The sequence below is a fragment of the Sciurus carolinensis genome, chromosome 2, assembly GCF_902686445.1.
Source record: "Sciurus carolinensis chromosome 2, mSciCar1.2, whole genome shotgun sequence".
NCBI lineage: Eukaryota > Metazoa > Chordata > Mammalia > Rodentia > Sciuridae > Sciurus > Sciurus carolinensis.
In genome coordinates, this window is record NC_062214.1 from 29,848,460 (window position 1) to 29,865,877 (window position 17,418).

Sequence of the window (17,418 nt, forward strand, 5' to 3'; positions counted from 1 at the left end):
CTCTTGTCTTCCTTTTGGCTCTTAATGATAGAGGAAGTAATGATTCCCAGGCAAAATGCTCCAGGTCCAGAAGCAAATGGCCTGTACTATTTTCTGAGACTACAGGTTCTGAGGACTCCATGTCTAACCAAATCACATAGGCAATCTGTGTTGGGCAGAGTGGGACACAGGAGAAGGGAAACAGAGGGAGAAAGTTCCTCTCAACCCTGAACAAGTCTTGCAATACAGTTGGAGACACACAGATTATGCTCCAAAAACAGCAAGGAAAATAGCTCCTGCTGAGGAAGCCCACAGTTGTGGGAAGAGCACTAAATGACTGTTAACAGACTCAAGTTCTTAAGTGTGACTTTGGGCTCCTGCTGGGCCTCAACTTCCTCATCTGTAAAATGAAGGGTTCACCTGGGATTTTGTTCTGTTGAAATTCCTGGCCTAGAGAAGAACTGGAGTTCTTTAAAGCTCCCAAATGATCAACTGTGACATAGATTGAATTGTGCAGATACAGAAACCAAGGACTTGACCCAACAGCTTCAGGCCCAATTAGATAGGTTCAGTGGAGGCCAGGAGACCATAATGGAGCCCATATGGGATAAGAACCATAGATGGAAGGAGCCAGGAATCTCCCTCCTCTGCTCTCTGGTCTGTTATGGGAGAGTTTTGTATAGAATCCTTTCCCTCACTGCTAGAGGGAACTTTTTGTTCCAGGTGTCAAAGCAATGCACAGATTTATGAACCTATAAGAGCACTGGGTCAACATCCTGTGGTCAGGGGTGGACACTGACGATGTACCTATTCTGGCTTAACTCAGATCCATTCCCAGTTCATCCTAGACCTGACTGTCTTAAGAACAAGTAAAAAATGTTCTAAAGAAAGGCAGCTCTATTTCACAGAAGTTCATGACTTCTTTGACAAGGAAAACAGGATTATTGTTGGTACCATCTGATGTAGATTCCAGAATTCTGAGTATTACCTCATTTCTACCACGAAATAGCTCTGTGACCTGGGCTAAGGCAAACTAAGAGAAAGAGATTCCAGGTAGCCAGAGCCTACTGTTGGGCTTCCATCCCCAAGTCATAGGCAGAAGCATCCCCGTCTACTCTTCTCCTTATAGCCCACCCCAGTGCAGGAGCGGGCTCCTCTTGCTTAGGGACTCCTCTTCTACTCTTTCCTGGGTCAGCATTGACCATGTTCCATCAGTCACTACCCCCATCTGCTTTCAGCCAAGGGCTTTGATTAAGTTTCGGCAAATGCCAAGGTTTCCTATGGCATGGGCCACTTGTGCCCTGAGACCTGCAGGGTCATCTGTGTCACTCTGTGGACCCTGCAGTAGTCTTTCTTCTGCCTTCCAGGTTCCTAGCTCCCACCGTGACTTCTCTCTTTCCTGTGACAGTAGATTTTTAGAGTAGACTCAGCTCCCTGGCATCCCTCTTCCCAACCCACTGCTCTCTGACCTTCTCTCGAAATTAGAGAAACCCAAAGTTTAAAAATGCAGTACTAAAATAAAATTCAAAAAATAAATAAATAAATAAAAATACTGCAGTATTTTCAGCAGATTGGGGAAAAATTAAAAATATGTCTTATTGAGTGTTAATGAAGAAATGGGCATTTCTACATATGCTTTTTGCAGAAGTGCACATCATTGTATCCTTTTGGGAGGACATTTGGCATTATTTGTCAAAGTTTCAAATTCTTTGACCCAACAAACTTATTGCTAAGAACTTAAAAGAGCATAGCTGTGTAATGTGTATTAGCCAAACGGTTTTTAATTAGATCTACAGGCAGCATCGTGAAATAAAATATTCAAAGTACAGGAGTGTGTATGGCACAACCTTTTTTGTGTTAAAAGGAGGGAATATATGAGTAGACACATATTTTGTTGGAGTCCACATAGTTTTTTTTTCCCTAGAGGAAATTGATAATATTTGTTGATTGCCACCAGGGTTGGAAATATGGACTGGGGAAGCTTTCTCCTTCCATTTTGAAACTTCATGTATAGTTCAAGATTTCTTACTTTACAGGGAGTTCTTTGATTTATTATTTTTAAATTCTAAGAGGTATCTAAACAGTGAGATTACAAGTCAATTTTAATTTACTTCTTTGTACTTCTGTCCACTGAATAATTCCAAAGGCAATGATAAGGGATAACAGAGAATATGAACCACATAAAAAGAGTTTTGCTTTTCAAGTTCAGGCACCTGGTCCTACACTTTGTAGCTTCTACTCCCAAGAGGTTGGCACAGCCTGGAGAAGCCTTTCCCAGCCCCTTGCTTTTCATCTCCCAGGCCAACCACTCAGACCTGTGATTTCCATTACTCAAGGGGCAAGTGTGAAGATCCCATTAAGCAGGAGAGTCCTGGTGGACCAACAGTGTCCCAAAGCAGCAGATCTCCTCCCTTGGGGATCTGAACATGTCCTTGCAGTGAACCCAGCAGGCTCAGACGCTGGTGAATTTGCAGGTGACACAGAGCTTACTCCCTGTCTTTGGGGTCCTGGTTTTTGCAGAGTAACATTTAGCTCATGAACAGGGCAGGAGCAGTATTATCTCAGCCACCGTGATAGTAAGCCTAGACTAACCTGTGTGAGTTTTACCCTGAAAATACATAATTTCTGTGTTGATGACAAAGGCTGTTCAAGGGAAGAAAGATGAAAAAGAAAATTTAAAAAGTGATAAGTAGCTATAGAAGGTAAAGAAGGGATAACGAAAGGGAATGATAGAAGAGGAAGAAGAACTATCCCAGGAAAAGGCCAGGAGAAAGAGAATTGTGTTAAGTGAGATAAGCCAGGCACAGAGTGACAAGGACAGCAGGGTCTCACATGAACGTGGAACCTGAAAAGAGGGTGATCTTATATTCCTGAAAACTGTAAAGAGTGTGGGTATTATGTTCTTTTGCCCCCAAAATGATGACTTTGTTAATTAATAGATTTAACTTTTCCTCAATGCATATATACTTCACACCATCTTGTCAAATTTAATAAATACATACAATTTTTTCTCTTTGTTAGGGTTTGAATATGAATTCTCCCCACTTCAAACCCCTGTGTAAATGCAGGTGTATTCAGAGGTGAGATTATCAGATTATGGGAGCTATAGCCTTATCAGTTCATTCTAGTTTAAACGGAGTAACTAGGTGGTATCTGCAGGCAGGTGGGTCATGGCTGGAGGAGGTGGGTCATTGGAAGTGTGCCCAGGAAGGGTTCAGATCCCTGTGACCCCTTCCCCACTGCCTCTCTCTCTCTTCTTGGAGAAAGAGAAGATATCACAAAACAAGAATGAAAATGAACAAGAAGGGCAAGGAGGTAAATAAAGAAATAAAGATGAGGTACAAGAATGGGAAAGACAGTGGAATGAATCAGATCTGACTTTCCTATGTTCATATATGGATACCCCACAGTGAACCTCCATATCATGTACAACCACAAGAATGGTATCCTCATTAGAATAACATATACTCCGTGTATGTATAATATGTCAAAATACACTCTACTGTCATATATATCTAAAAAGAACACACACATACAAAGAAAACTTAAAAGTTGGGCTGGGATGTAGCTCAGTGGCAAAACCCTGGATTAAACCCCCAGTTCCAAAAAAAAAAGACAAAAAATTTAAAAATTATCTCTATTATAGTAGCACAATTTTGTTTTGAAATCCATTTGGTCTGATATTACTGTAGCTACTCCAGCTTACTCATGGTTGCTATTTGCATTATATACCTTTTTCCATCATTTTGTTTTCAATATATCTGTATTTTTTTATTCTAAAATGTGTCTTCTGCATCCATCATACAATTGGATCTTGGGGGGGTGGTTTGGTTTTGGAAGTTTTGTTTTTGGTTTTTATTGTCTGTTTGCTCATTTTTTTCCAGGCTGAGGATTGAACCTAGGGCCTCCCAGATGCTGGTCATGCATTCTACCACTGAGGTATGTCCCCTGACATGGATCTCACTTATTATCCATTCATATTTAATGTTACTGTTGATTGGTATTGTAGGATTTTTGTCTACACTTTTTCCTTTTGTTTTCTGTGTGCAGTGAGACCGGTGAATAAAGTTCTAAGCTTTTGAAATAAAAAAAAAAAGATTAAAGACAAATAAGAAAGAAAAGTAACAGTGAGAGGAAGAAACAGAGAGTGTAAAAGAAGGAGGGTTTTATCCAAGAAGTGAAAATATTTCAAAGGCAATAAATCTCTCCAATAAACAAGGTGAAGATGAGTTAAATTATAGGAATTCAAACAGATGGGTTTTACTTCCCTGTAAAGCTACATGGGGTTTATAAACAAACAAACAAACAAACAAACAAACCAGGAACTGGGGGCAAAATGCAAACGGGTTTTTCCAAACCTGTTTTAAACAATGTATTTGCAATTAGAAGTGTTTGCCATGCTTTTGAGTTCAGCTAATTCCATGTTCTTCTCAGACCACAATCACTTCCCTCTCGCCAGCCCCTGCTTCTGATTATGGAAAGAGATACAGCTTCTGAGAAAATAAAATCTATCATGTTGAAAAAGAAAGAAATGTGTGCACAGTCATGACTTAGTCAGGGGAAGACTCATATATCACTGAGATGTGCACAGTGACATTGGTCATTAGTGGAGAGGGAGGTAGGTATGGGGTTGTATTATTGGGGGATCAGACCATCACTCACATATAGAATAGCCTTGCACAGAAGCTAGGGGCACGTCTGCCTCCAGCCCTTTTGTAAGTGTTCTTCTGGATCTAATGAGAATATTCTTTCTGGGGGGAGGGGTGGATAGGTGTCCATCTCCTATAATCCCATTGCCTTTTCCAGCCAGTTATGTCAGGCTATGTTCTAACTGACTCTGAACTGGTGGAACATGCCCAGATCTCACAGAGGAGCCTGGCTGATGGAGCATGCGTGACTTCATGTGTCACCTACTGGTGGCGTAGATCAGAGCTTATGGATAGACTAGCTCATAGAACTTGTCATCTGCTGTAAATCAAGAGAATGAGATTCCACCTACCCAGGACCTCGTCTTGCTGATATCCAACCTAAGTGAAGCCTCAGGACTCAGATATTACCTACAAAAGGCTAACATGGGGGAACGCAGAGAACTTCTTACCCAGGTGGAACTTCTCAAAGAAACCAGTCAGTGACCTAACAAGCAGCCAACGCACAGCTGTGGTGTGCCCTGCCATGATGAACGCTGCTGTTGCTCCCATCAAACTCCTTCCATGGGTTCCCTCTCAGGTTTGCACTTCCACCGAACTCTTGTGAGCTTTGCTCCTAATGACCTCAAAGATTTGAACCAACCCCTGGAGCTACTCTGCCTATCCTGAATGAGAGCACCAAGTACCTGGGAAGTTCTGACATCCTGTGACAGACCGATGGAGTGGGAAAGCTCTTTGCCTCGAGGTGCAATCTGCAGTCCAGATCAGACCAGGCTGGGACTCCCCCTGAGACCACATCCTTGCTTGGTTTCTTCCCTTTCCCTTTTCTGTTTACTCCACTGTCTTACAGGTGTCCCCTGGGAGCATGTCCTAAAATAAATCATTTCCTCCTGTACTGCTGTCTTAAAGAAACATGCCAGAGAACCTGCCTCAGGACACTTGCCCCCAGATGGGCACAATGGGGAGGAAAAGAAAATGCAACTGTCCTTAGAGGAAATGACCTCCACACATAACAAAAAATGTATGTCTTAAATAGAAGCAAGGGTAGAAATAAACGTTGCAGCCCTGTTGTACCCCATCCACGTCACTGAATACCTGCCATGGTGCCAGCACAGAGCCATGTTCGTGTGAAAGGATAGAAAGGAACGGTGCGTGGAGAGGGGGAGATAAGGGAAAGCACTATCCCAAACAGGTGACTTTTGAGGCCTGGGTAGAACCTGCAGTGTTTAGTATGATGTTGGTAATGACATTGGACATGGACTGCATTCTTCCTCTTTTGATCTAGAACTCTGCTCGAAAACAGGGTCAGGGGCTGAGAGAGAAAGAAGCTTCCCCAGGGACCCACCTGCCCTACCTTTCCACCACTGCCTTATTCAGGATGGGAGTTGCCTGCCAGAGTGAGTTCCTGTGAATTATTTGTGTCTAGACTAGAATCTACCCTCTTTGATCATCAACTTTTCTCCAAGGTTCTGTGATTTAAATTCTCTTTGGCAGATAAGGACAAAACATAAGATGTGTTATTCAGGGAGGTATAAAAACCCTCCAGTTTATTTTTGAAGAAATAACAGCTCCTCATTTTCAATTCCCTGTATCCTGATTGGTTCACTTGTTCATTCATCCCTGCTTATTATGGAGCACCTACTGTGTGTCATGCATTGAGCTAACCTCCATCTAGTAAAGAAGAAGACACATAATATTTTAATTCAGGGTGTTGAGGGCAATGATGGAGATCTGAGGGGCTCATGGGAGATCAGAGCAGGGGACCCAAACCCTCCACTTTCTTCCACTTTCAGTTAAGACCAACAGTTCTTGAATAAAGTCACGTGTGAATTAGTGCTCAAGGTGACTCCTGGGGTAGACACACCCTTTTTTGCTGTAGACTTGACTGATTCTGTTTTCTATCCTGGTTCTTAAAATAATCACTGACCATATGAGAAATGTCTTCTCTTGTATCCTGAGTTTCCAGGCATAAAGAAAATTAAACATCATTTAAACCATCTCCTTCATATAAAGGCCAGGAGTTTCAAAAAGGAGATTTATATGCTGTTTGTAACCTGTTGGTTATATCCAAACAGAAAAATAAAATGTGTGGTAGTACTCACACATGTAGGAGAAATTCACCTTTCACATTTATCCCAAAGTGATACACAAAGTGACACAGATCAAACCTCATTGTCCTCCCTGTCTGAGCATCATCTGTGGGAATATCTTTGCAGCTGGTTTTATTAATTTCTTGGCACTTGTGTGATTTTTCTTTTTTGCATCAAGGATGTAACTTTGAATGTTGCTTCTGCAGATTTGATCCCTTTTCTACATTTAGGAAAAACCACCACTGATTTCTTCTTGAAATTATTTAGTATAAATAATTTTTTTATTTATACTGATAAATAAAAAATAAGTATAAGTATAAAAATAAGTATAAGTATAAAAAGTATGAGTATAAAAATTAAGTCCCTAAATAAGGGACTTATTTAGTATGTACCAAGGAGGTTACAGTGATTTGGAAAGCCCATAAATGCTTAAACACAATCATGCCACTGTTTAGCAATGGTTTTGAGGAAGTCAAATTGATTGATGGAATTCAGCAAATAGACATGGAGAGCTGGAAAGAGTAAGGGCTCAGAGATGATGCTCAAGTTCCTAACTTGTTGACTGAGTATGTGGTGGGCTAATAATTGAAAAAAAGAATCTAGGATGAAGAGCAGTTTGGAGGTAGGGAAGATAATGAAAGATGAATGAATGATTCATGGAGTTTGAGGTGTTTTCGGGGCAGTCAACTGAAATGGTCAGTGACTGAGTGTCCTGTGAGTGCATGAGAGTCAGGCCCAGAGGGATAGCACTGGAAGCCATCAGCATGCTGGTGGTAGTTAAAACTACAAGACAGGATCCTTGTAGGAGTTCAAGAGTAGTAAGGATGGATGGACTTCAAGGGGTAGGTAAGGGATGAGGAGTTCCCAAAAGAAGAGAAGGAAGGGCCAGAAAGGTCATGGGAGAGGCAATCGTATAGGAAGGGACTAGGATGTTTCAAAGAGAAGGGAGTATGCTTGGACTGAATGCGTATCCCAAAATTCAAATGCCAGAGTTCTAAGACTCACCCCCATGTGATATCTGGAGATGAGACCTTTGAGAGATAATTGGATTTAGGTGAGGTCATGAAGATCCCATGGGATTAGTACCCATATAACAAGACACCAGAGAGCTTTCTTTCTTTCCCTCTTCTCTCTCTCTCTCTCTCTCTCTCTCTCTCTCTCTCTCTCTCTTACACAGACACACACACACACACACACACACGTACACACACATGTGCATGCATGCTTGCAACAGAAGACAGTTGTCTGCAGGCCAGGAACAGAGCCCTCACCAGGAAACAAAGAGCCTGACACCCAGATCATGAAACTTCTCAGCCTTTATCACTATAGGAAATAAATTTCTATTATTTAAGCCACCTAATCTATGGCATTTTAAAATATAAATCCTAGTAGACACAGACAGTGCTGAAGAGATGAAGAAATCCAGCAATATGAGGACTGAACAGAGTATAGAGATCCTGTGTGACTTTTGTGGGAGGGTAGTTGGAGTAAATTGGCAAAAGCAGGGTCTAATTCCATGAAAAAGTGGTAATGAGTTTTCTGGAAGGTGGATAAGTAGGAAAGGAAGGAGATGCCAGAGACATAGAGAGAGGCAACCTGAAATAAACATTATTGCTTAGGATGTCATCTTGTTTAAAGTCTGAAAGGAAGTTTCCAGTACAGAAAGACAAGTAGAAAATGTTAGGGAAAGAAGATGGCTGGATAGAAAAGCTGACCTTGTACGGGGAAAGGGGAGGATGACTGTGGATATGGATAATTGTGTAAGGGGGAGGGGTAGGAAGTTGGCATTCATGTCTGATGAACTAATGTTTCTCCATAAAATGGAAAGCAGGGTCATCTGCAGAGAGTGAGACTCAGGGAAAGGGTTGAGTAGGGGATTAATGTAAGTAAAGAAAGTTAGAATAGGTGTCGATGGCAGTGGAAGATGGCCCCTCTTATTAAAGTGTAAACATAATTGCTTAATTTGGACATTAAGGGCCACAAAGTTTGGAGAATGGATTTGTAATGACCTGGTTTTCTCTAGCACTCTTTGACTTTGTGGGTGGAGAAAATGTTTTTTTCTTTTTCTTTTTTATTGATCTTGGATGGGCATTTTGCAGGCAGATGGGGCAGAAAGATGACTGTGCAAGGAAATTGAAGACTCTGGTTAGAAAACAGTCCAACAAAAGCATTCTATCTAGGGGGCCAATAGAAAACAGATCAGGATGCAGCTGATGTGCTGGGCATGTCGGGAAATGGTGTTGTGTTGAGGGATGGAGGTAGAAAAAGAGTTGAGAGATCCAGGGATGGATTTGTGGAGTCCATCTGCCTCAGTGTATGGAGTGCTACAGTTTAAGCTGAAGTGGAACAAAAATTCAGGACTTGGAAGTGAGAGACTGAGATTAAAGAGAAGTGATAGACCAAGAACTGGGGAGGTCAACCAAGAGTGATAATGAGCCCTTGGAGGTGTCCTTGGACATGGGGATCTTCCAGAAGAACATTGTAAAACTGAGTGAAGAGGAAGAACCACAGACTGGAGTCCACGTGGTCAGTGACTGAGAGGGCAGGGCCAGGAGGTGGGCAGCTTAAATTCACCTGATGAGCAGCAGAGATTGTCAACTGGACGATGGGACATCAAAGTAACAGGTGTTTATACCCAAAAGCTGAAGAGTAAAGGGGTCAGGAGAATGGCGTGGGGAAGAGAAGCCAAGGAACAGAGGTCTACAGAGGAATCAAAGCCCCAGGTGGAATCCATGGGTTGGTTTAGGACACAGTGGGGTTCATACAGTAAAGACAGTATCAAGCGTTGTTAAGTGGAATAGGAGTAGGTGGGTGGATGATCTACTGAGGGGATCTAAGAGGAGAAAAAATCTTCAGGGAATAAAGGAGCCCAGGCTGGTGGGGAGAAGAGGTGCATTTTTATGGACTCCAAGCTTTCCAGGGATGAGAGACAGGATTGGGAGATACTCGAAAATCTTGACTCTGGCACAAGCCAGTTAGATGTTACTGAAAGCCCTAGGGATGGGTTGTTTAGTTTCAAAAGGGGAAAGGGCCTCCCCAGATCTCAGAACAGTGATAAGAACTTCCAAGCAACAGAGATGCAGTGAAGGTACTAACTCTTCTCATCTGTCATGGGTTCAAATGCTTTTCTACACCCATCGTATCATCTTGCATGATGCTCACAACAACCTGGTGGCTTAAGCCATTCAGGGATAAAGACCATCATGCTGTGAGACTTCAAGCACAGTTAATGCCCAAGGGCAGAAGAGGAAGGTTTAGGGCCTAGGAGATAAAGCTGGGCACATTCAGAGTTTTGCTGAGATTTCACCCTGAGTTCATTCATCCCAGACATCTCTGCATGGCATATAGGACAACTAGGGGGATAAGGTCCAAGCTATCCTTTAAAACTTAACTCCACTATTTACTGTGAGCAAACTTTTGACTCTTTGAGCATATTTTCTCATGTGTACAAGATGGACAATGTTTCTAGGGATAAAATAATGCATTTATGAGTTCTAGCACACTTAGAAGAATTCTCCTTAAGAACTCGTCTTCCCTCATGCCCTTCCCTTGCTATCCAGACACAACTTGTCTAGGATGCCTGGAGCAGCCATCTGAATTGCACCCTGGATTACTCCCCAAAGGTCTCAGTTCACACCTCTGACTGCCTGTAAGGTGGCACAGGAGGAAGTGTTTGCAGCTGATAACTTCTACCCAAACTATTTCTACCCTTTGTGTTTCCTGTTCATTGGCTTCTCACACAGGGCATGAGGAGATCCATGTGGGGTTTAATGAATGATTGCACTTTACAGGATTTAGCTCACTCTATAAATAGGACCTACATTTCAGTGGTGGGATTTATAAACTGCTGGTAATAGACTGCGAGAAGATGGACGACGAACCACAGGATTTGTCTAAAACCCCAAGTGAGTGAGTGAGTGGATAAAAATAGCCACCAAGGAACCTGTCTGTCCCAAGAAACATTAATCAGTGTGTTGGAACCTTATCTAGAACTGCCCTGGGGGATTAGGGATGGGCAGGAGCCCATATGAGTGGAGCCTTTTAGGAATAGGAAGTGATTTGAAGCTGTGGTGGGAATGGCATTCCCTAGCAATCAGCTTTCTTGATCCTGGGCAGGCAAAGAAATAAGGGGTTTTCCTTCCATGGAGGCTAATGGCCTAATACAACCTCTAAAATGGAAAGTTCACCAAAGTCAAATGTGGCTGAATGTAGAGATGAGTTCTATATTTAAAAAAAAAAAAATCTTTTGGGAAGAAAATAAATCTTATTTACTGAGTTTATTTAAGTTGCAAAAGTTAGGAGCTGGCTCTTGGAAGCGACTCAGGGAGGCCCCAGCCCTGGTCTCATTCTCCAATATGGAGAGGCCCTAGGGAGTTGTTATCATCCTACAGAAGTCCCGATCTGGACAAAGGTGACTTATTCTATTCCATTCCTAATTCTATAACAAAATACCTTAGACCAAATAATTTATAAATAATAGGAATTTCTTTCTTGTGGTTCTGGAGGCCAGGAAATCCAAATTCAAGGTACTGGCACGTTTAGTGTCTAGTGAGAGCTGACTCTCTATACATATTACTGCATTGTCCTGAGCAGATGAATGCTGTGTCCTCACACGGTGGAACCGTGGAAGCTACAGGCAGCTTTCCGAAGTCTCTTTTTTGAGGTCATTAATCCCTTTCAAGAGATGGAGCCCCCTGGACCTATTCACCTTCCAGAAACCCAACTTTCTAATATCATGATTTGGGTGACAGGTTTTAAGCATAAAAGTTTTGGAGGGGTACATACATTCAAATGGAGGTTTGGGAGAAGGCAATATGGGTTGCATCCCTGCCTCGTGAGGTGTCCACAGCCATCTAAATCACACTTTGTGCTGCTCTTAAAGTCAGGTAGGAGGAGAGATGGCTCAGACCCTGAGAACCCAACTATAGCTTTGCCCACATGAGGCATGAACAAAGAGGAGAATACTCTTAGATCATGGAAGATAGTACCTTAGACAAGCCCTCAGGGAGCTGGACTGAAACAGGCCGCCCTGTTCTGCCTGGGCAGTATTTACAGATGGCCACATGAAAATGGGTGTTCCAGATATTCCTTCTACCCAGCCTATCTAGTACTTCATTGCTTTGAGAAATGCCTCTCTTTGGAGGTAGGCATAGTAGAACCAAAAGGCTTTTTAGGAATGGTACCTCCACCCAGGACTACTTTGCATGCTTAAGTTGACCAGTGGTCTCTTTGTGGAGGAACTAGAACCCAAGGGGCATGGATTTAAAGAGTGTGGTGGGATGGGGGTTATTAGTGAATGCAGAACAAAATGGCAGTATCTGATTTATCATGGGTGCTCCATGAATGTTGGTTGAATATGCATTAAAATTTGTGTAATGAAGGGTTTTCTATTTTTCTTTTTTTTCTCATTTTCTATTCTCGGTCTGTTCGCATGAAATATTTAACTTCAAACCCTGGTCTAAAATTAAAAGCTCAGGTTAGAACAAATGTGCAAAAATGAATCACATGCACTCAAGTAGTTCTTGCATAGAATGGTTGACCACAGAAAGAAATCACCACATCAGGCACAGTTCAAGGTCACAATGAATTGTTTTACTTTGTTTCAATCCCATTGAAGATGGCCCTTGATTCTAATGAAAGGACTCTCCTGGTATTTTCCATCATTCTAGCTTTGTATTCCTCCCTGGTAACTCATATCTATGAAATCCAAAATTTAGGTGGCACCAAAGGGTTGTCTTTCTCACTTAAAACCACAAGGAATGGTTTGAATATTTAATCCCCCCAAAACCATTGGATTGTAACAGTATTAAAAGGCGAGAGCTTTGTGAGACAATTAGGCCATGAGGGTTCCTCATGGGTGGGTTTAATGCCATTTCAAAAGGATGAGTTCATCCCTCTTTTGTCTCCTTGCCCTTTGATCTTCTGTCATGTGAGAATGTAGCAAGAAGGCCTTTGCCAGATGCCAGCACCTTGATTTTGTACTTCTCAATCTCCAGAACTGAGAAATATTCCTTCATTATAAGTTACCCTAGACTCAGGTACTTTGTTACAGCAGCACAAAACAGATTGAGACACCACACATGACTTTTACTCAAATCAAGTATTTTCAAAAAAGTCTTGGACAGAGAGAAGAGGTTGTGAGGAAGAGAATATGAGGCATTGGCTAGAGAGTCACGTCACACTCAATAGATCATCTCTATTTTCCTTGGTTGTACGAGTTGGGTCACTGTGAGGGCCTGTCCAAGTTGCATTGGACAGCTTGAGTGAGTTATATTTAGTGGTGAGAGAGGAAGAACTTCCAAAGATAGAATTCGCACCCAAGCTCTTCTGTGCAAATTCAAATTTGGAAGTTCTGGCAAAATGGACTGGGAGTTCTATGCCAGAACAAACAAATCTGTAGGCCACACAGGAGGAGGGCTGGGTGGCAGCAGGTACCACAAAATACAATGCACATGAAATGACCTCCATGGGGGTCTACATTCTGGTCCTCACTTCTCTTCCAATAGCATTCACAGCAGGAAAGACCCTCTTCCTTTCTTATTTATATATTTTTCTCTCTGACTCCTGACCTCTCTCTACCTCTGGTGACTCTGATAACTTTTCCCATCCCTCTCACTGCTAATGGCAAGCACTGGCTATTAGTGAGGTGGGTGGACAGAAATTTTGTTTGAAACCAGTTACATGTAGGCAAAGAAAGTAGCTTTTATGGAGTGTGGCTTTAAAATTGTAAAAAGCTATGCATTCCTCAAACTTGACCCTGCCCTGGCTTGGCATACTGTCTGCGATATCCCCCTAAGAATAAAGCACTTCTGCAGAGAGTCCATGTGAACATACAAATCTGAGACCTGGAGAGGCAGGTCTCTGGGAACAGGGGTGACCTGAGACCTAGGGATCAACCTTGGTTAGGCAAAGGTTTTCGGGGATGGGTCTGAAGCCTCCTGGTCAGGTGTTCTCTGCCCCTCTACATCCTGCTTCCTCCTTAGAGGTCCTGACAAGCTCATTCACAGGCAGTAATGATTCTTGAGACCTACTCCTGTGGACCTTGGCATCCGAACAGATATTCAAGGCATAGAAGATACTCTCATGCAGGGCTTTTAGGGCATCAAAGAGGTGTGAAAAACATTTTTGGTGTGCTGATGTTTTGGAAGATCCAGAAAAAGATGCCCTGACCACTTTACTTAGGTTTAGAAGTTACTTTTTTTTTTCATTTTTAATTTGTTATTTTTATTATAGTTTAGTTGACAGTAGAATTGATTTTGATATATTCATACAAACATGCAATATAGCTTATTCTAATCCCAGTCTTATGGATGTACATGATACTGAGATTCGTTGGGCATCTTAGGCAGGATGGACTGGAAGGTAATTTTTAGCAGAACTGTTTGTTTGCTTATTTTTTAATTTTGTGTATGTGTATGTACACCTAATAGGCTTATATTTTAGAGCAGCTTCAGGTTTACAAAAAAATTGAGTTTGAAGGTACAGAGATTTTCCCATGTACTTCTGCCCTAACATACTCATTCCTTCCCCACTATCAAAATCTCACACCAGAGAGTCATATTTGTTACAATCAATGAATCTACATTGACACATCATTGTTATCTGAAATCTCTAGTTCATATTAGGGTTCACTCTTGGTGTTGCACATTCTATGAGTTTGGACAAACATAATGACATGTGCCCACCATTGTAGTATTCGTAAAGAATAGTTTCACTGCCCTAAAAACCCTGTGCTTCACCTATTTAACCTTCCTTTTCCCTCACTGAATTTTTTTCCCCCTTTGGTACTGAAGATTTAACCCAGGGGCGCTTAACCACTGAGCCACATCCTCAGTCCTTTTTATTTTTTATTTTGAGACAAATTTTCACTAACTTGCTTAAGGTCTGGCTAAGTTGCTGAGGCTGACTTTGAACTTGAGATCCTTCTGCTTCAGCCTCCCAAGTCGCTGGGATTGTAGGCGCACACCACTGATTCTTTTACTATCTCCATAATTTTGCCTTTTCCAGAATAGCATATAATTGGAATTATACATTATGTAGCATTTTCATGTTGTTGTTTTTCAATTACTACCATGCATTTAAGTCTCTTCCTTTTCTTTTCAAATCTTAACAACTCATTTCTTTTTAGTATATGGCCTAAATACATCAATTAAAAGACAGAGATTGTCGGATTGAATAAAAAACAAGACCCAACTGTTATGTGTAAGAAACCCATTTTAAGTAAAAAGATATAGATAGATCATAAGTAAAAGGGTAGAGTAATGTATACCATGATAACACCAAGGAGAGAGTAACTATATTGATTTTAGACAGAGCAGACTTCAGAGCAAAGAAAGTTATCAGGGATAAAAAGGGCATTACAAATTATCCAAGAAAATGTAACAATCTCTAATATGTATAGCTTAACAACAGGGTGTCAAAATACATGAGGCCTTGATGTTAAAGTGATCATTGATAGAGTGGATTGATACCTACCACAGTGCTACTGTTTTCTATTATTAGCTCTAGTTCTTTGTATCTATCTTTGTCTTCTACTCTTTTTATTCCTTTTGTAACTTTTTTTGGAACATTTTACATTATTCTATTTTTTCTCCTTTCTTAAGATACCAGTTATACTTCTTTTTTCAAAATATTTTAGTGGTTGCCCTAGAGTTTTCAACTCTGTATACTTTTACAACTAATACAAATTCATATACACAAGTATTATATATGTATGTACTCCTTTTTTTTATTGCACATCACTTCTTTATTATACTGATCTGGAAAAAGATTTAGTACAGTTATGCATAAAATGAGTACTAGGCCTGTGTGGCAGGGCCAAGCAACTGCAACATGACTCAGAAATCAAACACAGTTAAAGACACACTTGGGACATGATCAAGAGGCATTTCACTGCCACAAAACAAGGCAGAGGAGGAATTCTCTCAGATACATAGCGAGATACACTCCTACACCTTACAGGCCAAGGAGCTTATCCCATATTGGTGTGAGGAATTGCTTATTTTCTGGTGACCACATGTGGGACTAACCACCACTACAAACCCCAGAGGGCTTTGTTTAGTATTTATTTATATATAGATTTATTTATTTTTCTTTTCGTGCAAGTAAATGTAACAAACAATTCAGAGTTGATCCCAACCTTCTAGAGCCAGCTCCTCTGGGGTCAGGGAGGAAATAGTTGTTTTTCTAAAATCACCATGCAGGTTACATTCATATTCCACCGGAATGACTAGAGCCCCCTGCCACCCCCTTCCCAGACAGTGACCTGACTACAGAAGAGTGCAGAACTGACTCTTGGAAACACAAACAGGCTCTCTGGCTTTTTCTCATGGGTCATGCCTTGGCACAGTTCCTCCCTATCCCCTTCTCAAGCAGGTTCTTAAACAATCACTAAGAAAAAAAACCAGAACTACTACCTCAACTTTTCTGGACACAAGGAGACTTCTCTGGGCTTGGACTGAGAATCTGTGCCCCAGAGGTGCTATTCTGACTAGAATCTACAAAGGGAGTGAGTGCAGGAGACAAAATGCTAAAATTAAAATGGGAGCTACTGGTCTCCATCTGCAGCTTCAACTTAAGATGCCTACAGATGTGGTCTGTGTGCAGGAGAGAGGTGCAAAGGAATGGATGGGCAGGGTGTTCCTTGGTACAATACTCTGCTATTTGCCTTTATTTCTTCGCCTTGCCCTGTGCAGCCACAGCTTCCATTGCTTTATGAACAGTCTCTTCATCTCCCAGGAACTGCATGGGCTTGATGGGCTTCAAGTTCTTGTCCAATTCATAGACAATGGGAATACCAGATGGCAGGTTCAGCTCCAAGATGGCCTCTTCAGAGAGACCCTCCAGATGCTTGACCATGCCCTGAAGGCTGTTGCCATGGGCTGCAATCAGAACCTGTTTCCCCTCCTTTATCTGGGGGACAATTTCTTCATTCCAGAAGGGCAGAGCTCTGGCAATGGTGTCCTTCAGACTCTCACAGGAGGGCAGCTGATCCTCAGTGAGGTCTGCATACCTACCATCCTTACTGATATTGCTGTAGAAGTGGTGATCTGGCTCCATTGGAGGTGGCAGGACATCATAGGAGCTTCTCCATATCTTTACCTGGGTTTCCCCATGCTTAGTAGCAGTTTCTACTTTATTGAGGCCAGTCAGACCCCCATAGTGCCGCTCATTGAGGCGCCAAGTCCTCACCACTGGCAGCCACATCTGGTCAATGGCATCCAGCACTGTCCAGAGGGTTTGGATTGCTCTTTTCTGCACTGAGGTGAAGCAGGTGTCAACCTCATAACCAGCATCCAGCAACGCCTGCCCGCGCTTTGCCTCCTCGTGGCCGGCCGGCTCAGGTTGGCGACGTACCAGCCGCTGAAGCGGTTCTCTAGGTTCCATGCGCTCTTGCCAAGCCGAATCAGCACCAGCTTGTAGGCAGCCATGGCAGCGAGGTGACAGGCTTGCAGAGATTCAGGTTGTATGTACTCTTTTTTTTTTTTTTTATTGTAAACAAATGGGATACATGTTGTTTCTCTGTCTGTACATGGCGTAAAGGCATACCATTTGTGCAATCATAAATTTACATAGGGTAATGTTTGATTCATTCTGCCATTTTTCCCCTCCTCCCCACCCCTCCCACCCCTCCCCTCCATCTATACAGTCCTTCCTTCCTCCATTCCTGTTGGCGAGGATGTATGTACTCTTAATTGAATACA

At 42.1% G+C, this 17,418-nt stretch overlaps 1 protein-coding gene across 1 annotated transcript; it reads right to left on the reverse strand.

Annotated features, from left to right (window-relative positions):
• Positions 1-16,384: 16,384 nt before the first annotated feature.
• Positions 16,385-17,145, reverse strand: LOC124977924 (phosphoglycerate mutase 1-like). Its single transcript, XM_047541864.1, is given in 2 exon segments — positions 16,385-17,055; positions 17,058-17,145. Coding segments are annotated over 2 exon segments (759 nt in total).
• Positions 17,146-17,418: the final 273 nt, after the last annotated feature.